General features: G+C 39.7%; 3 protein-coding genes and 1 non-coding gene across 5 annotated transcripts in view; 3 read left to right on the top strand and 1 right to left on the bottom strand.

Moving 5' to 3' along the window:
* Positions 1 to 322: 322 nt before the first annotated feature.
* On the bottom strand, positions 323 to 2,758 carry mrpl32 (mitochondrial ribosomal protein L32). Its single transcript, XM_042490476.1, has 3 exons — positions 2,566 to 2,758; positions 1,731 to 1,921; positions 323 to 988 (listed from the first exon to the last, which is right to left on the bottom strand). Exons 1-3 carry the CDS (start codon positions 2,666 to 2,668, stop codon positions 737 to 739), a joined length of 546 nt encoding a protein of 181 aa, XP_042346410.1. The 5' UTR covers positions 2,669 to 2,758; the 3' UTR covers positions 323 to 736.
* A 1,027-nt stretch (positions 2,759 to 3,785) lies between these two features.
* Positions 3,786 to 8,758, top strand: psma2a (proteasome 20S subunit alpha 2a). Its single transcript, XM_042489835.1, has 8 exons — positions 3,786 to 3,878; positions 4,442 to 4,518; positions 5,120 to 5,252; positions 6,209 to 6,331; positions 6,456 to 6,537; positions 6,917 to 6,990; positions 7,723 to 7,780; positions 7,869 to 8,758. The coding sequence occupies exons 1-8, from the start codon at positions 3,838 to 3,840 to the stop codon at positions 7,983 to 7,985; spliced, it is 705 nt and encodes a 234-aa protein (XP_042345769.1). The 5' UTR covers positions 3,786 to 3,837; the 3' UTR covers positions 7,986 to 8,758.
* A 417-nt stretch (positions 8,759 to 9,175) lies between these two features.
* The window catches only part of LOC121946127 (ATPase family AAA domain-containing protein 2-like), a 16,564-nt gene continuing 6,519 nt past the window's right edge, over positions 9,176 to 19,220 (top strand). Inside the window, exons 1-20 of one of the 2 annotated variants that reach the window (XM_042490569.1) lie at positions 9,176 to 9,525; positions 10,702 to 10,856; positions 11,292 to 11,347; positions 11,494 to 11,659; positions 11,853 to 11,940; positions 12,059 to 12,140; positions 12,361 to 12,540; positions 13,248 to 13,368; positions 13,673 to 13,687; positions 14,386 to 14,487; positions 14,924 to 15,032; positions 15,384 to 15,499; positions 15,906 to 16,080; positions 16,382 to 16,470; positions 16,788 to 16,947; positions 17,258 to 17,348; positions 17,698 to 17,875; positions 17,983 to 18,119; positions 18,237 to 18,369; positions 18,703 to 18,889. In XM_042490569.1, the coding sequence (XP_042346503.1) occupies positions 9,328 to 9,525; positions 10,702 to 10,856; positions 11,292 to 11,347; positions 11,494 to 11,659; positions 11,853 to 11,940; positions 12,059 to 12,140; positions 12,361 to 12,540; positions 13,248 to 13,368; positions 13,673 to 13,687; positions 14,386 to 14,487; positions 14,924 to 15,032; positions 15,384 to 15,499; positions 15,906 to 16,080; positions 16,382 to 16,470; positions 16,788 to 16,947; positions 17,258 to 17,348; positions 17,698 to 17,875; positions 17,983 to 18,119; positions 18,237 to 18,369; positions 18,703 to 18,889 (2,538 nt within the window). In that variant the 5' untranslated portion in view covers positions 9,176 to 9,327. The remainder of the gene's footprint in view (positions 9,526 to 10,701; positions 10,857 to 11,291; positions 11,348 to 11,493; positions 11,660 to 11,852; positions 11,941 to 12,058; positions 12,141 to 12,360; positions 12,541 to 13,247; positions 13,369 to 13,672; positions 13,688 to 14,385; positions 14,488 to 14,923; positions 15,033 to 15,383; positions 15,500 to 15,905; positions 16,081 to 16,381; positions 16,471 to 16,787; positions 16,948 to 17,257; positions 17,349 to 17,697; positions 17,876 to 17,982; positions 18,120 to 18,236; positions 18,370 to 18,702; positions 18,890 to 19,220) is intronic. The other variant, XM_042490570.1, reaches the window with a different exon arrangement.
* LOC121946388 lies at positions 19,041 to 19,175 on the top strand. Its single transcript, XR_006106012.1, has one exon. It is a non-coding gene; the product is annotated as a small nucleolar RNA SNORA5 (small nucleolar RNA).

Genomic DNA, 19,220 nt, shown 5'->3' with positions numbered 1-19,220 from the left:
TTCCATGTGGTTTCTCCATATTTGACAAAGACAAAACCACATGTCACTTAGAAACAGGTTAGTGGCCATTTTTCATTCATTTTAAAGGTCCAGTGAGTAGGCTTTAGGGGCAACTATCTGCAGTATGGACTGTAGTATTAGTAACTTTGTTATCACCTAAACCTTGATTTCAGGTTATAGAGGACACTCTTCATCACCATTTATTATGTCCACATTTCATATAAATGATCTTGTGGTTTCTTTCTTTGCTTATTTAACTAAGCAAATGTACACTGCATGGCTTCATTTATTTTGTAATGAAAAAGGTACTTTCATCAGATTCTTTTTTTCAAATGATAAATTTATTCTCAAAAATTCAAATATACAGTAAGTGTATGTCTGTCAAACATATGACAACAATTGAAACAATGACAAAAAATTATATCTGATACCCAAAACTTGAATGACTTTGTGGCCCTAAACACACACATTGCTGATACAGTTCAGTATGTTCACAGCTGTAAGTGACTGTGGCCGATGTGCCGGCATTTATCACGTCTCCTGGTGTCACTGCTGATCAAACAATCACTTTATGGAAGTTAGTTATGAAAACAAAACTGATCAATCAGCCACCTGCTTTTACTGAATAACAGACTGAACAAAATATGCTGTTTACTGCATCATATGAAGCATCAGTGTGCGTCTGACCGGTGTTAAACTCAAAGTGTGTACCACACTCTGCATTAATATCTCAGCATCACTGACTGAACCAGGCCGGCCTCTTCCGGGGACGCTCCACAATCCTCTTGTCTTTGTCCTGCTCACTCGGTGTCTCACCCTCATACAGGATGACAGTCTCCACAGTCGGGGCCCTCAGCGGGCCGCCTTCCATCGCTTGTATCTGACTACGAATCCGAGCCGTCTCCTTGGCCACCTTGGCGTAACAGAAGCCACACATGATGTGTTTCTGCTTCAAGTGGCCACACTCTAGACACGGCTCGATGTTGTTCTGAGAGAGAGAGACACACAGATGGAGAAACTGTGAGTCAAACTTAATTATTTCTGATATATCTTTGGCATTATGTGTTACACAACGTACACTGCAAATGTATGTGTGATCAACTTATAATGAGCGGATCAACCGATAATATCTGCACACCTCTACTGGAGATGTTCACATTAACATCTTGGTTTTGTTGCAAGAACTTAAAATGACAGGTCAGATATTGATTTAAAATGACATTAATCAGGCTGGTGCACTGAGAAATAAAGAATCAGTTTTACAGAATTTAAAATGTGCAGTCTCTTCAGAGATTTTAAGAGGTTTGTGCCTCTGGTTATGAACAGTTATTTCCCTGAATGCTGACACACACTTCTTGTGTGCTGATTGTGATTAATTACATATATACTGAAACCATTTTACTATTGATCTGAGTGGTGATATGTACTCATTAAGTTAATAATGTGCAATATTAAATTAATCATTCCCTGTATTGCATATGAACTGAATAACACTGAGGTTTGCAACAGTCACACTAAATAACAGGGAATCCTGTTAAATTTGGTGACTGTAATTTTTCTATTTATCTATTGTCACAAATCAAATGCTGTTGATCTCAAATGTACAGGGGAGAGTTACAGCTGAGTTCAGTACAGACGGGAGGGAAATAAGACAATGTTTTGTAACTATTGGATTTTGGGGTGAAATGACCGCAAAAAAAATTACACTGAATTAAAGATCCAAAGAGTACCTTCACTCTCAGGAGTTTGTTTTCAGCTCTCCTCCTGGTGCGGTTGATCTCTATGGTGCGCCTCTTCTTGGGTGCTGCCATCCACAGGATGCTGTCCAGGAGGCCAGCAGGCTGCTCGGGGCTCTGCTGCTGCTCCTCCTCCCTGCGGAGCTGAGGCAAGAGGCTGGGGCCATTTACTGCCAGAGCTGGACCTGCACACAAACACTGTTATAGAACCTGGTGTAGTGCATTTTTTAACTCAAAATAAAACTTCTCAGAGGTCTCATCCACAGAAATATAAAGATCCAAAGACCTGAGTTGGTTTGCAAAGCAACTGAAGCATTCAACATTGGACAGCTATTGATATGACTTCTGTAGGGGCCGGACTTTTTTCATACACCAGTCAAAACAGACACTGCATCCACCTTTCCTGATTTTTAATAAATCTCTAAAATCATCTGATCGGGGTACCATTAATGCATGTTTGTTTGATAAACAGAACTTAAAATGTCCTTGATCCAGGATGCAGCCAGGGTAACACAATAATGTAGCCGAGTCTTACACAAGTTAAGACAAATAAAATATAGAATAGCATGTAGTATATGTGACAATATGCAGTCAATGATGACATAACTGTAAATATTAATATACTGCAACCTGAGTCAATCAGTTCAGCTTAACCACAATGTAGAGATGTGGTGGTCCAAGTTAGCAAGTTTAAAGATTAGATTAATTCAAATTATATAAAAGAAAAACAGAGAAATACAATGTGTGCGTGTGTGTGTGTGTGTGTGTGTGTGTGTGTGTGTGTGTTAGCAGGGGTTAGCCGCCTGTTAGCTGCCGTCAGTAAACTCACCCAGCTGTCTGTCTATCGTCAGTCCGGCCGCCTGCAGGAGTCTCCTCTCAATGTGTAACAGCGAGCATCTGAGGCTCTGCACTAAAGCCGCTAAATTCATCATGTTTGTTGTCAGCACGTTTCTTTTTCAACCAACATGTCAAAGAAGCTCACGGTCACCGAGGTTTAGCACGTCATCACACAGCGACAGCTCACGATACTTCTTCTTCTGTTTAATTTCCGGCAGGCGGGATGAAAGAAGCTGTCTTACTGCCATCTGGCGGCCAAAAATAATGTGTAGGGCCTAAAGTAGCGTGTGTAAACACGCCTTAACATGATGCATACAATACTAAGCTAATAAAATAATAACTTTTGACAGATTCATACATTTATACATCGTGGATTCATGGGCATCACCAATGCTGTGTATTGACAATGAAATGTTTGCTTTGGTTTTTCTTTTAGGAACAGGCCTATTTATCTTTGCTAATAATATGATTAACGTGTTAACGTGTGATCTATTTCCATTAAAAAAATAAATAAATAAATCAAACATTGATTTGGTTGTCCCTCTGCATTAACTCTAACTAGGGGTCAAGACCCATGGTTGAAAGTAATTCAACAAAACTGTGACTAAGCTGAGTCTCTTCTTTATGAGCTCTCATACATCTCTTCGTCATCGTCTCTTATTAGTTACAGTTCCAAGGCTAGTATTTAAAATATATTGCATATAATACTGTGGCATTCATCTGGAATATATTGAACTCATAATTATTTAATTTAGATTTTACTTTTTTGGATGCAGGAGATAGTATTTTAATAAATCCATGTTTTGGTAGGGAGGCTATTTAATTTTTTGTATTCTTTCATTTCATAAGATGATAAAGTTGATAGGAGACATAAAAAACACCCACAATAATTATTAATTCCTGTCTTAATGTGCCACCAGATTAATGTCATTCTCTTACATTGGTTCAATATAACTGTTATGTGGACTCATTTATCCCTAAGAGTTAAAAAGTATCCCCCTCTGTGTGAGGCGTATAACTATTTTATTATGTTCTTTAAGAAAAGATTCTGTGTAATTTCAGTTTCAAAAGACAGAAACGAGAGAGGTTTTACTTTTTTGCTGATTTATTTCGAGTTTGGGCCGTCGGTGTATTTAGTAGACAGGCTGTAAGATTGTCTGTACGGCAGAGTTCATGTGTAATCGCAGTCAGTAGGTGGCGGTACACACCTGACAGGTTGATGTGCAGCTCTCCCGTCAACACAGAGTAGAAGAAGAAGAACAAGATGGCGGAACGAGGCTACAGTTTCTCCCTCACCACATTCAGGTAAACTTTGTCAAAATTGCCATGAATTAATAAAACAGCATGTAAACTTTCAGGTTGTAAACGTTTTTGTCGAGCAACAGTTTGATCAAGTGTATGCTCGGTGTTTAATTTTAAAATGAAAAGAAGGTTTTGGGGGTCGCTGTAGTTGCTGCACTGTCATCGCCGGGTACTGTAATGAATCGGCTAGCAGTTAGCATGCCGGCTAACGTGTTTTAAACTGAAACAGATAAGTGGCACATTTCTTCCGATGTCATAACTAAAACCTCGCCGCGTAGTTTTGTTTGTGGGCGTTTTGCTAAATAGTCCCAAGCAAGTAAGTTTTTAATGCTAACTATAACCTTGTAGAAACTAGCTTAGCTAGCCAAATTAGCTCAGATGAGTCGGTTGTTTTAGCTTTTCCTTTCACTTTCGTCTTTGTTAATCGCGATACACTAAACACTCTAAAGAAGATTGCAGTTAAAAGTAAACTAGTAATAAAACTATAGTGGTTGTTGTGTGCAATGTAGTTGACTCTCCTCCACCTAACAGCATAGTAAAGCAGCATCATGTGTGTTTTCCTGCAGCCCGTCGGGTAAACTGGTCCAGATTGAATATGCGCTGGCAGCTGTAGCAGCCGGAGCACCCTCAGTTGGCATCAAAGGTATGGAGTCCGAAATGTGTGAAGCATTTTTAACATGGGCTTTTTAACATTATTGTATTATCGATCAAAGTTGAATGAGATGTTTTGAATTCAAAAGCTTTGGGAAAAAGTGAACCAGAGTGTGTCTGATTATTATCAGAAGATGCAACAAGACTCTCTCCTTGGAAAGGTGCACAGTGCTAAATGGCATTCAGTGCTGAAGGGTAAAGTAACAGGAATAAAAAAAAAGTACGGATTTCTTCTCACTCACAGTGTTGTCTCCAGACTCTCATGTGGAAAAACTGCACGTGCAGAGGGCAGTGTGACTTAAGGTTAAATGTTGCAGTGGAGCTCAATTAGGATTCTCAAACTAAACAAAAAAATGACTGTGTAAATATGATACAGCACTAAAAATCAAATATGTTATATCTCACATACTCTCGAAGGATGCTGATGTCTGTTAGGTTGCTTAGGTTACAAATAGCACATCATGCTATTAGGTAAAATACTGCAGATAAAAAAAGCAAAATTACCTCATGGATCTGAAGCTGGTTAGAAAAAAAATAATATTCACTTATGGTTTGTTTAGATGCAAATTGTGATATTTGTCTTTCATTTTCAGCTTCCAATGGAGTTGTCCTGGCAACAGAGAAGAAACAAAAGTCCATCCTGTATGATGAGCAGAGCGTCCACAAAGTGGAGCCCATCACCAAACACATAGGCATGGTCTACAGCGGCATGGGGCCTGACTACAGGTGGAGATTCTTTGTTTGTTAGAAAAACAGAATATCAGCAGCTTCGATTTCTTAACCAACATTATACAAGTATCTTTCTGTGTGATGTCCAACAGCTTTTAAATGTAATACAGGATGACAAATGTAGCGATGGGTGTGCATTTAGATAAGCAGCTAAAACAAAAGCCAGTGTAATTTTTGAAAGATTTTGTGTGTTTTTATTTTTTAACAGCATACCATAAAGTTATTAGATTGATAAGCTGTTATCAGGAGATGTTAGAATCACCTGAGGAAAATGTAATATAGATATAATGGAGTAAATATCTTGATGGACGCTAGTTTGTGCTAATGAGAGCCTGAAGTGTTTCTTATGGGATTTGTCTTGGGTGATTTTTTTCATCCTCAGTGTTGGTGAGTTAAGAGTAACGGTAGTGCTATGTCTTGTACACGTACAAACACAAGATGTTTGTGAGTTCCTCTCTTTAATTTGTGAGTAGGGAGCACACCTATATTTGGGCTGGGTTACGCTGAGAAAATCCCATACCACAATATTTTTTGCTAAATACCTCAGTATCTGTTATGCAACAACATTGTGGGGTTGACTCTTGGTGCTTTGGCAAAATATTTACACTGAGACATTCTTGATAAATAACCATCAGCAATGTGGATATAATGGATAAGTGGTTAAAGGCAAATAATATAACAGCTACAACAATGTAAGAAGTTCTGAAAAAAAATATAATTTTACTGTAATGCAGCTTTTAAAGCCGGGAAAAGACAACACATACGGTATTACAGTATCCAAAATCTAAAGAAAATATCTTGTCTCATGTCACAATATTGGTATATTGCCAATTCTTTGTCTATATCTAGAGTGCACAAGAATAAAAGGCATCATTCAGGACTTAGTTTCCAAAAGACATCATTACTGAACCTCATATGCACAGATGAATTAATGAGATGTTTCGTCTTTGCAGGGTTTTAGTGCGACGAGCCCGGAAATTGGCGCAACAGTACTTCCTGGTTTACCAGGAGCCAATCCCCACAGGCCAGCTCGTCCAGAGAGTGGCCTCTGTAATGCAGGAGTACACACAGTCTGGGTGGGTATAAACAATATGCAGTAATACACAAACACTTCTTACAGACATGTTGCCTTTATACTTCAGAGATAAGATTTGTTCAGTGAGAGTTTCTGGATTTAATGTGTTGTTTTTTTTCCTCCAGTGGAGTGCGTCCGTTTGGCGTGTCATTGCTGATAGCTGGATGGGATGAAGACCACCCCTACCTGTTCCAGTCAGACCCCTCTGTATGTTGTATTAATAACTTTCATATTTATTAATGAAAAATATTTGTCTTATTGTGCTCGTTCAGCTTGAAGTTTAGATATTATTTTCGGACAAACCTTGCCTTGCTGTAATAACAGTACCACTCATTAATTCCCTGACACAAACTTTCTGATAATTTTCTGAGAGTCAGGGTGAAACGCTCTTGATCTTATCAAACATCTGTTACAGTGATACGCTTTCTTAAAGTGTTGGACTTTGTTGCACATCTTGTCTGTCTCGAGTGTTGTCAGCACAGGTCTCTCTCAGTCTACAGTGGTTCCACTTTACAGATTTTGTTTTATGCTTTGTCAGAAGCATAACTTCTTTCAGGATCTTTATTCTTCTGTCTCTCTCTGGCAGGGTGCATATTTCGCATGGAAAGCCACAGCCATGGGAAAGAACTACGTTAATGGAAAAACATTCCTTGAAAAAAGGTAACACTTCACAATTAAAAGCATTTTTTTGTTTAATGAGCAGAATAAAAGTGTTACGGACAGCAGAAGTATAGATGTGGGTTGGTTTTGGTAGTTGTGTTTGGCATACACAACAAGACTCTTATGCTTATGATGTCTATCTCATTAACCAATGAGTAAGAGTGTTTGTTGTGGTATAGTTTGTAGACAATGATGCCTTTAAATAAGTGAAGGTTTTATTTTTTAGCAAAGTCAGAAATGGGTGCAAATGACAATCTTTTATTACTTTTAAAACAATTAAGAAAACAAAAACGTTGTTGGTGCAGCTAGAATTGAAGCCTGAGTTTGATCTATAAACAAGCCTGTTTTACTACTAATTGAAGTTATTTGTGGTTGGCACACAGGAAACGTGAGCCAGGATGCTATTTGTTAGACTAAAATTATGGGAAAGCATGAATAATTTGAGTGAGTTTTGCATGAGGCCCAGGGTGTAGATCCTGATGCCCATGATTCCTATTCCCATTAACTGACCTAAATGGAGTAAATCTGGTATCATTATGGCTCATTTAACCATATTAGCACAAATGACTTGTAATTAAACATGGCAAACGTAAGCTCTGGAACATTTTTCAAGAACAGAAATTATACAATACAGCATGAATATGCACAGATGCGGTATTTCATACGGTGGGCTTTAACTACTCTGCACACTTCACAGATTGCTAGATGACCACTTTGTTTTTTGTTCTCTAGGTATAACAATGATCTGGAGTTGGAAGATGCCATCCACACAGCCATCTTGACATTGAAGGTATGATGTTTCTTAAAAAACCTCCTCAGCTTTGCTGTCTATCTCTTTTATTATCAGATATTTACTCTCTTCTGTCTTTGTGTTTCAGGAGAGTTTTGAGGGTCAGATGACAGAGGAGAACATTGAGGTTGGGATCTGCAATGAGGCCGGCTTCAAAAGACTCACCCCAGCGGAGGTGAAAGACTACCTGGCAGCCATTGCGTGAACACACCCTCCCTGATGACAGGGCTCTCTGGCCACATTTCAAGACATAAAAGCACAGTAGCCAACAGCCTCATGACACATTATTGTAAACCACAGTTATTCGAGATCATTAATGTGAGCCATCAGGATCAGACAGCCTGTTTGGAAATTATGCCCGGACCTATTTACTGAAAGCGACAGCCTGTGTGTGTGCAGCTGATGTGGCTGCCATTCAAAACTTCCATCAACGAATTGGCTTTGTTGTGAAACACATCCCCTGGTTCTGTGTAATGTGGCATTTGGCTGCTGTGCATATGAAAAGGAATGTGGGTTCTGATGAGTGAAATCTCAAGTCTTCCATTGAATCCTTCAATATCCTTGTTTCTCATAATTTGCAAATGCAGTGCTATCGGTTAGCAAATTAGGCACAGTTGCTTTTATGCTTTTACTCAGAATGTCATAGTCACAAATGGCCTCTGGTTGAACAAAAGGAAAAAAAAGCTAATTACGTGATGAGGTATGAAATGCAAGAAAGAGATTTGGTCATTCATCCTGGAAAAAAAAAGTTTCCTCTATATTCTTCTGACTGCACTTCATTAGTACCCATCAAACACTAGGAATGAGGATCAGCAAAAGGGAGGATGCAATGGGAGTTTTGATATTTTACGGTTAGGTTCTGGTTGCCTGTACAGCAGTTTTACACAATGTACTTTTTTTCAGGCTAGAAACAATTCTAGAGTTTGTATTTTCTCTTCTGGTATCTGTCACTTATTCAAATAAAAGATGATGAGATGATCTCGACTCTGGTGTTTTGAATTAAACGGCTTTTTCCCCCGGAAATTCCAATTTGATGCAACTTTATTAAATGTGTCAAATGCGAATATGCTCTCAATACATGGCTTGTGTACATAATGAGCGCGCGCTACTACACTGTTTGGAGGAGAGCGCGCTCTAACATCAACCGGTACTTCTTTCCGTATTTTTACGTATCCCTCCGCCAATATTATCTTTAATTAAATACCACGACCGATGTAATGACTATAACAGTGAGTATTATAATGGGCTGTGTCGTCGATGTGAAAAAATGGCTTAAGTGTAAGATTTTTTTATAATTCGACTTCATTTACAGTTTTGTCAAGAGATCTATTTTTCCGAGCGGTCGTTCTTAGGCACTTCCCTCATCACCTCTGATGACGTTTATGGCGCCAGAAATCAAGGGTTTAGTGAGGTTGTGTTTGTCAGCTGGTGGATATATACCGTTATCTGTGCTATGTTGGCGGCAACGTTAACGTTAGCATTTTAAGGCAGAATACCGGCCGTTTACTCGTCGTTTCGTGCTAGTATATGGTCGGCTTGGAATCAAAATGGTGATACTACGCAGCAGCAGCGGTGCCGGCGCGGAGCCGATGGCAACAACTCCGAAGAGGAGGTCAATGGAGTTGGAAACAAGCTCCGAGTTTCTGTCGCTGCTTCCCGCGTCGCAGAAAAAGTCCGCCCGGCAGACTCGGTCCTCCCGGGCCCTGGATGACAGCTTCAGCAGCTCTGAAAACAACATAGTGAATGTGAGTGTATACACCCAGACAGCTGAATAGATAACAAGATAACCTTTTATTTGGTGTATAAATTATCTATGAACACAACTTTGCTGTGCTAGTTTCGCTAGCGTGCTAAGCTAACTAGCCACTGAAGCAGCTTGTCACTAAGCTAACAGTGCTGTCAAATTATCTGAAGAGGGACTCGATGTCCATCATAACATTTTACCGAAACTCGCATGTCTAGTGGACATTAGTCGATCTGTATGTAACTGCCGTTTACACACTACAGTTAAAATTATATGGTTGCATTTCAATGGTAATGTTTTGCTTTTGTGCAAGTGTCATGGCTATATGACGATACTGAATGTTACTAGACCAAGTTGTCAAGTATATACGTCCCAGCTGTCACATATTAACTGTCTAGCAAAGTGTTGTGTTTTTGTATGTATGTATGTTTTCTGATGTTCATTGGTTCATTGCATAGAGGGGGTGGGGTCTCTGTTCATTCATTGTTTCATTATCGCAGTCATTCATTAAATTTTATCTCAGAGTTATCGTAGACTAACATTAACTTCATAACAGAAACCAAATCATCAGATTTGCTTTATACTAAGTAAGTTTAGGTAAGTTAACCTAAATGTTCACAAAGGCACTATTTTACAAAACTGAAGGTCTGCCGTCTGTGAGATTAACCTCAGTTTAAAAGCTTCTAGTCAATACATGCATGCTTGACATGTCTGTGAAGTCCTGAGAGTGAACTGGTCTTGCCTTTATGATCTAATATCTAATCCATAAACAAGACACCCTTTGAGGAACATAATAAGCATTTCAATAAAATGCCTGCAGAGACAGTGGTCAGCAGCAGCACCCATAGAGCAGACAGTGGTTAAGTGACTGAAGACCACCAAGATATTGTCACTTCTGCTGCTATGGGAAGCAAGCCTAGTTTTCTAATTGTAAGACAGTCTCTGCAACCCAGCAGACTGTTCTTGAAAGTCATAACAAATTCTTATTTTTTCATAGAAGAAAAAATCATTTTAAAGGAATAATCTACATATATTCTATAAAGAAACATTCATGTAAAGTTCATTAAATAATCTTCATCCCAGACTATGATGAATTTTAATTCCTTATTAAATCAAGCAGACACTTATTCCTGTCATATATGCTGTAAATGTTAAACTTGTATTCTGACTGTACCAGGGACATGCTGATATGAAGCAGGATGAGGGAGATGGTCCCCTACACTCTCCAAGGACCCGGGGAAAGAGAGTGAAACTAGAGGTCTCGTTTGCTGACATGGAACCAAAGACCAGCTCCCCTGTGACCGAAGACAACTCTACAGGAGGATGCCTCAGGTAATAGTGGCACACTTTCTTTGATATTATTGGTACATTTTAACAAGCTACTCTTTAATGTGTATGAGTAGTTTTTGTATTGTCACTCTTTTAAATTCAGTGCGCTCAACCTACCTTTGCGAGCAAATCACAGGTTTTTTACCCAGTGTGACAAAATGTGTGTAAAAACAATTTATGGTTGAGAACATTTTTGATTTTGTACTTTGGCTGATAGCCGCATGGCCTATATTTTATACAGAGGCATTGTTAGAAGATTGATATGGCAAGCAAGAAATGATTTGCGCATCAAATCAGGTTAGGGGTATTTAGTATTTTTGCAAAATTTGTGTGTTAAAACTATGCACAATTTAAAACTATGCACAGTTTTAACACTCAGATAATGAGTATATACATCAGGAATTCATTTCTGATTTTATGCGTCCTCCCTCTGTTCAGGAAATCCTCCAGGCTGCAGAGAGAAGGAAAGGCATCCAGTGGCAAGCAGCAAGCAGGTTCAGTACACTACTGTGTCTTTTTTTTTACAGAGAGCACTGGGGTGCTTAAATTATATAGCACACAAAGTATGTTTGGCTGCATTTAGTTTTCAGAGGGGTCTGTGCTGTTAGCAGGCTAACAAAAGCTGTTTCTGTTGTCACAGATGTTCCAGATGAGGTGGAGGGTTCATCTACCCCCAAGAGAAGCAGCTTCAATCTACGAAGCCGAGAGGAGGAGGAGGATCGTTCAGTGCGACGTAGTTCCCGAATCACCAGATACAAACTGGATTCCCGTAACCAGTCAGTGCTCTATGACCGCCTCATCACCAAGTGAGTTCACCAGCATTCGCTCCAGCTTCTTTTGGCTCCTGCCTCACTGCTTGAGTTCAAAATTAAGCTGATCTATTACCTGAAGTAGTATCTAACTAATGGCATACACAGTAGGTGCAGATGTTTGCCTAATAAGTAATTAGAGTAGAGATACATTTTTAAAAAATGTGATCTTTCTCTCATTGTCCCTCAGCACTGCTGAAGCTGTTCTCCAGAAGATGGACGATATGCAGAAGATGAGACGTAGACAGAGGAGCAGAGATAGGGACAATGAACCAGAGGTAATAACCCACACAGGAAATGTTACTTTTTCGTCGCAAGTTCCCCATTGCTAGTGTTTATGTTGACATCAGGTGATTTTGCAGTGTTATAATGTGTGACCTGTTTTTCTCTGAGCAGCTCGGTGTGTACACAAGGGGCAGGATGACAAGGTCTCTGAGGGCAGATGTGGAGAGTAAAGACACTGAGGAGGAAAACCAAGGTGAGATGGAATAGATGTAATAACACTACAGGTACATAGTAGGGAAATGCTGTATTAAGCAAACTGGTCTGGGTCCATTCCTATCTGGATTTCTGAGTTTTATACACCCGACGGCCTCGTGTTACTACAAACACAGGAGAAACACCTGCACAGTAATTTCTTCATCTTTAAGCTCTGGAAACTGAACTGTTCTGGAAACTGTTTTCCCCCTAATTCACAGGAGGGGATGAGGGTGATGCTGACGAAGAGGAGGAGGAGGATGAAGAAGAAGAGGAGGAGGAAGATGATGACGATGAAGATGATGATGATGAGGACGGCGAGGATGAGGAAGAAGATAATCAGAGGCGTTATGACTTCCGACAACGAAAAACTGTGGTTCGCTACCAGGCCCCGCAGGATGGTACAGCGTTTGTTCAGCTTGATCATATTGTTTAAATGGCAGATAAAATGCCCGTATATATGAAAAACCTGAAACACTTCAAAATACCAGTAGGTGACTCAAAGAAAATGTAATAAATTTGCACCAGGGCCTTCTTTTAGTTAGTCTTGTAGTGTTTGCCAGTATTACAACAGTTTCAATTACTTTACTGAAGGCCCTAAGGGATAGTTTGGATTTTTTTTAAAGTGGAGTTGTATGGTCAGAATGCCCTCATTTTGAGAAGCAGGCAGGAGTACTGCAATGGAAGCTGAGCAATTTACTGCTGTGGACAGAGGCAGCAACAAAACTTAATTTAGTCAACTAAAATAATCAATATAAGTTTAAATGTATGCTATATTTAGCTTTACCTTGCCACCAAACAGGCCTTTCTGCAGGGAACTGAAGCCGTTATCTATTGCTGTCTTCAAAGTGACCAGACTCCATTGACAAAAACAGTAGTTTTACCTCACATAACACAGGAGTTGCTGGTCTACCACTCCCTTGATCAGTTAGTTTGTTTTATTGTGTTTAAATCTGAACTAACCCTTTGAAATACTCCTATTTGGCAGGTGGGAATACTCTTTTATACACACCCACACAGAAACAGGATGATTCTGTTGAATTTTTAAAACAGACTGTTAGCATTATTACAATCGACAGAATGATGAGGTATGTTATTGTATTCCTAGAACCCAGAGAGCCCAGGAAACGCAGCATTTACTTCAAGGACCACTCGTCTCCTACCAGACGCAGGTTTAGATTCAGCTCCACGGCCCCGAGGAGCCCCTACAACAGGAGAAGAACCAGCAGGTTAGTATGACGGCTCAGACACCAGCCACCATCTGCCATTGAAAGATAAAACGTCTGCTGTCAAGGGATCTGTTTCCTTAATAACACTTTATGTTCTGAATAACACCTCTTGAAATACTGTCAGAAGTTACTCATCAGTCAGAAAAAGTCATCTGACTATTAGAGTGGAGGACCAAAACAGAACCACATCCTTGTGGGTCATAAAGCTGTCTCTGATAGCCATTAGTATTATCATTGCATGTGAAATCAATCCCAAAATTCCTCTTTTTCCTCTTTTTTGTGATTCTCTTCATCCCACCCTCAGGAGTAGTTCTGAGAGGTAAGACCCTCACTACTTGTCTGTAAACTGTGTTGGTGTTTATCGTTAGACTGTAGTTTGTTTTTGGAGTGGTGTCTGTCTTTGCTAGCACTGTGGTTGTTGGTCAGTGTGGCACATTTGGGTGACACTATAGTTATGAGATAGTAAACCAAATTCACCAGAACCTCATTATTGTTTTAGCATCGTTTAACTTTGCAATAAAGAAGGATGTGTTGTATGAAATCTTAGTTTCTATTAGCCAGTATTTTGTGTATTTTACTTATTTGAGTATTATGTGTAATTATCACCCTGAGCCTTTAAGGCAAATTCTATAAGTCAAGCCCTCTTTGTGTGTTGTTAAGGCTGTGTGTCAGTCAGTTTTCCTGCACAGTGATGGTGACATGTGAAGTGTTTGTAGTTGTTGCACATAATGCACAATCAAATACAGCCTTCCATCCTCTTATGAAAAACTGTATTGCTAATTATTGGGTGGTAAAGGTATATGTTTGTTTGTGTTGGTCTTTGTTAAAGTTAGTTTTTAACACTAACATCTTCAGTCACCAGCTTTTATTCTTTTTTTGCTGAGGGCAGTAGTTTAAAATAAAAATAAAAATAAAAATAAACAGCTTAAAGTGGTTGGGGTTATTTGATGTAGATATAATCTGATAATGATACAGATAGGAAGAGAGATCATGTTCTTGCTTTTTGTGGTTTTGCAGAAGGAGGCACGCCATCCACAGTAGTGACTCCACTTCGTCATCTTCAGATGATGAGAAATTCCAGAGACGGAGAAGTAAGAACAGGAGCAGACCAGTCAACAGGTGAGAGCATCAGCAGCTGTCACATAGTGCAGGTACAGCAGTGCTCTTCAAACTAAGTGGAACACAAAGGTGGGTGATGGAACGATAAAGAATGTCTGTAATACTACTACTAATTACATTAACAAATTTACAGTTTTCAACCAAAAGGATTAACTGTCACTTTTTATTAATTTAAGGTGGGAAGCATGGGGAATAAATCATACTTGATTAATCTGTGACCTCTGGGGTCACTTAGTAATGGGATTTCATACATTTCCACTACCCATCACCTTGCTATTTAGTGATGAATTTGTATAATAATTTATATGAATAGAGTAGGACTATTGCCTTAATGTGTTTAATACAGTATCTGTTTTGCTGTAAAAAAATAATAAAATAAAAAAATCTTTCATATTGTAGCAAAGTGTTTTTATTATTGTTTTTTTTTAATACGTAGATGCCTGCCTATGAATCTTGTGAAAGAAGACCTGCTGGGGATCCACAAGGACAGGATGAAGATTGGAGCCAGCCTCGCTGACGTGGACCCTATGCAGATTGACAGAACGGTAAGATAATAGATGCAAACACAGAGATGCCCGAAATAGTCTGATAAATAATGTGTTGACATGATGATAAAAATGATTGTATTGGCTTGAATGCAGCACTGTAAGGTTCTTCTTAAAAAATAACAAGGTTAGCAGGTATAATATATTTTGCATATTTGAAATGAATGATCCCATTCAAATAAAAATACAGTCGACTTACTGAGGAGAATAACAAAATCCTGTATTCCTGCTAATACATCACTGATGAATGAAACACTGGACAGTGTGCAGGTCAGAGACGGATGAAACATTGATAAGGCAGTAATAGTATTGTGACCAAACAATTTAAACATAACCCTATTTGTCGTCCAGGTGCGCTTTGAAAGCATCGGTGGTTTGAGCAGACACATCTCAGCGCTCAAGGAGATGGTGGTCTTCCCTCTCCTCTACCCAGAGGTCTTTGAGAGGTTCAAGATACAACCTCCCAGGTAAACAGTGTGTTTGTTGCGATGATAAAATGTGATGATGTGGTTTAGCATTCATTTTACAGTCTGTGACTCAATATGTAATTTACTGCAAGTGTTATGTTAAGAAAAACCCACAAAGAACAAGCTCATGCTGTCCTCTTTTGCTCGACAAAGACGTAAAAAAAATGTGAAGAAAGTTGTGGTTTTCTGTTGTATTAGTGGAGAGAGCTTTGTCATCATATCTGGGTCACACCAACACCTTGGTCAAAACCTTTCAGACCTTTCTCTGTTTTACATGGTTTCTTTTTCTTAGCTCCTCGTCCCTTCAGTTTTTCCTCTACCACTGCTTTGGCTGAATTATAATTGTAATCAAACTCTAATAAAATCTCTATTAATGGTCTTTTGTCATACTTTTTCCTGTCTCTAGGGGCTGTCTATTTTACGGTCCTCCGGGCACAGGGAAAACCCTGGTAGCCAGAGCGCTAGCCAATGAGTGCAGTCAGGGCGAAAGAAAGGTGTCTTTCTTTATGAGGAAAGGAGCTGACTGCCTCAGTAAGTGGGTTGGAGAATCTGAGAGACAGCTAAGACTGCTTTTTGACCAGGTAAACCAAACTCCTCATCAATGCACAGCATACTTTTTGAGATGGATGGAGATTTGTCAGAGAGAGGATTTTTTTTTTTTTTGTTTTTATTAATGCAAGGATGATTGGTTCCTGTTGTCAGAAAAAGACAAATCCATCAAAAAAGAATATAAGAAAACATCTGTTTAAAAGCTAACTCACTCACTATTTTAACACATTAACCTGGAGATAAGCAGTATCTAAGTAAATTCATGCACACTGTCAAATATCAGGCTTAAACATAATGCAATCTGCAACTGAATTCTCATTGAATTTATTTCAGGCATACCAGATGCGCCCATCCATCATTTTCTTCGATGAGATCGATGGTTTGGCTCCAGTCAGGTCCAGCCGTCAGGACCAGATCCATAGGTGAGCAGCACCCTGTTCTGATGTTATACAAAACGTGTGATGATTATACTGAGATTGGTGAGTCTGTAATGTACAAGTGTTGTCACAATACCAAAACTAAGACTTTGATACAATAAACAACTAAATATCTTGATACAGATACTAAAACGATACCATGGTGAAAACCTAAAACAGTGTTGACTAAATGTGTGACTCTGATATTGCAGTCACTGCAGTCCAGCATAACTAATTTGCCTTAGAGCACTGCAGTTATATTCTCTTGCTGGAAAAATAATGTTGACCAGTTAGAAAACGTAATCTTTTTTCTGTCTCCATAGTTCCATTGTGTCGACCCTGTTGGCTCTTATGGACGGATTAGATGGTAGAGGAGAGGTCGTTGTGATAGGGGCTACAAACAGACTGGACTCCATCGACCCAGCACTGAGAAGACCAGGGCGCTTCGACAGAGAGTTCCTCTTCAGCCTGCCAGACAGAGAGGTGAGACACTGTAGATGTAGTCTAATGCCTAACAGAGATTCAAAAGTAAAAAAGAGCGGGAGAAACTGGACATGTGAAATGAACAAACAGGCGCCCCATGTAGAGGCTGAATCCTTGCTCCAGCGGCCGCACATCTGACTCTGACCTGCAGCCCTCTGTTGCATGTCATCCCCTCTCTCTCTCTCCCTTTCATACTTAACCTGTCCTATCTAAAATAAAGGCAAAAGCCAAAAAAATCATCTTAACAAAATAAACATTTTACAAATATTTGATGTTAACTGAAATGCTGTGATCTTGTTTTATATTGCAGGCAAGAAAGGACATTCTGAAAATCCACACCAGACAGTGGACTCCACCTCCATCTGACACTTTTCTGGAAGAATTGGCAGATAAATGTGTCGGTATGTTTGTGTATGATGGTGCAAAAACATATTGATCCAACAGTTTGAAAAATACACAGTAGACAATTCCTCAGTACAAATACGTACTATTGCATTAGATGAATTAGATGAAAATTGTCAATACTGTGTAACGTGTTTTACAATATCAGAGAAAGCTATTTTTGTACAAGTGCACCATCTACTGAAGATGATACTGGTTTGAGCCCTGGAAAAAAAACTTTTATTACAGAACAAAAACTATTGTTTATCTCCGGTTAGACAATTTACACAGAAGAAACAGCACAGAGTTTGCACACCTACAATTACAGATTTTACATTGATTGTCTACAATCTGTCTTCTTCTCTTCAGGTTATTGTGGAGCAGATATCAAGGCAGTGTGTTCAGAGGCTGCCTTGTGTGCGCTGCGGCGTCGCTACCCACAAATCTACTCCTCATCACAGAAACTTGTGCTTGATGTCAACTCCATCGCTATCACAAACAAAGACTTTATGTCAGCCATGTCAAAGATGGTTCCTGCTGCTCAGAGGTATTACCAAAGTGACTTTGTCATAGTTTTTTTTTCAAGTGCTGTCTTTTTCAAGTGTAAAGTTGTCATAGCTCTGAAGTAAATATGATGTTGATTGTGATTCTTAGGGCAATAGTGTCACCAGCGAAAGCCCTGATACCTGCCATTCGTCCTCTGCTGAGCGCCACCCTGCAGAACATCCTCCACACAGTCAGCAGATTGTTCCCACATGCTGAACAGGGCTTAAAGAGGAAGAGAGAACAAGGTGCGGTCTTGCTTCCGAAGAATTACAGAAGACCACACCTAGATTAATTGTTTGTTTGCCAACCCCTCGGGGCATCTGGAGTAACTGCTAAAATGTGTGTTTGTGTGTTACTTCTAGATGCGGCCTGTGGTTTGTCTGAAGATGATCTGATATTCAGTGAGGATGAGGACTCCGAAGTCTGCTCCAGTGGACAGACCTCTCACTCCCAACTCAGACCACCTGCTGTAACAGGACTCCTCAACCTCAGCAGGTCAGTTAGCCCTTATCAAAAAGGAATGTAATTGGTCTCCTCATTCTGTCAGATTATGACTGCCTTAGTGTTGGTTAGCATACTTTATCAACCAAAATTTTTGTAGTTCTATATGTGGGAAACACTGCTGATGTATTTTAGTTTTACGTTTCCATCATGTAGTCTTAAGACTTTCAGTTTGTCTTTTGTTCCCTTTGCTTTACTTCAGAAGTGCTGTAAGCTGTGGGGTGTCCTGGTGGCCCATATCCTTAATGAAAATCTTCTCTGCAAATTAATGAGCCCTTTCCTACCACTTCACGCATCTCAGTGTCTCTGTCATCTGTCTGTGTGTAGGAGTGTGCTGAGCCACCCGACCTCCTACCGTCCCAGGCTGCTGTTAGAGGGTAGACCAGGTTCGGGTCAGAGCTCCCACCTGGCTCCCGCTGTCCTCCACGCTCTGGAGAAATTCACTGTGTACACACTGGACATGGCTGTGCTGTTTGGAGCCAGTGCAACTGCACCCGAAGAGACTTGTGCTCAGGTAAATAGACACCAGTACGCAAAATGAAACGCTGGTAATTTTTTATTATTTGTGCACATATTTAGTAACATTTAACACTTTTTGAGATGTCTTCTGGTTGGGTCCTTCACATTTCAACAGACTCTAGAGATCTAAAGATAGTCTTTACTCCTGCAGCTTTGTCAAATTCAGTGTGTTCTTTAAAGTGGACTTCACTGGCCAAAATGGCTGCTACAGTGACTGTAGTTCATGGGCTCCACCTCCTTACATCATGGGCAGTGGGGATAAATATGTACTACAGACAAATATTCATGAATGAGCCACTGCGTTACCAAAAGTGATATCTGGAATT

Source organism: Plectropomus leopardus, chromosome 7, assembly GCF_008729295.1.
Source record: "Plectropomus leopardus isolate mb chromosome 7, YSFRI_Pleo_2.0, whole genome shotgun sequence".
In the NCBI taxonomy this organism is placed as follows: Eukaryota; Metazoa; Chordata; class Actinopteri; order Perciformes; family Serranidae; genus Plectropomus; species Plectropomus leopardus.
This window is presented reverse-complemented; position numbering and strand designations above follow the sequence as displayed.

Excerpts from the sequence above, each read along its gene's own strand:
- mrpl32 (XM_042490476.1), bottom strand. The coding sequence starts at position 2,668 with ATGATGAATTTAGCGGCTTTAGTGCAGAGCCTCAGATGCTCGCTGTTA. Across the intron at positions 1,922-2,565 it reads GACGATAGACAGACAGCTGG|GTCCAGCTCTGGCAGTAAAT; the intron begins GTGAGTTTACTG and ends GTTTGTGTGCAG. Across the intron at positions 989-1,730 it reads ACAAACTCCTGAGAGTGAAG|AACAACATCGAGCCGTGTCT; the intron begins GTACTCTTTGGA and ends TCTCTCTCTCAG.
- psma2a (XM_042489835.1), top strand. The coding sequence starts at position 3,838 with ATGGCGGAACGAGGCTACAGTTTCTCCCTCACCACATTCAG. Across the intron at positions 4,519-5,119 it reads ACCCTCAGTTGGCATCAAAG|CTTCCAATGGAGTTGTCCTG; the intron begins GTATGGAGTCCG and ends TTTCATTTTCAG. Across the intron at positions 6,538-6,916 it reads TGTTCCAGTCAGACCCCTCT|GGTGCATATTTCGCATGGAA; the intron begins GTATGTTGTATT and ends TCTCTCTGGCAG.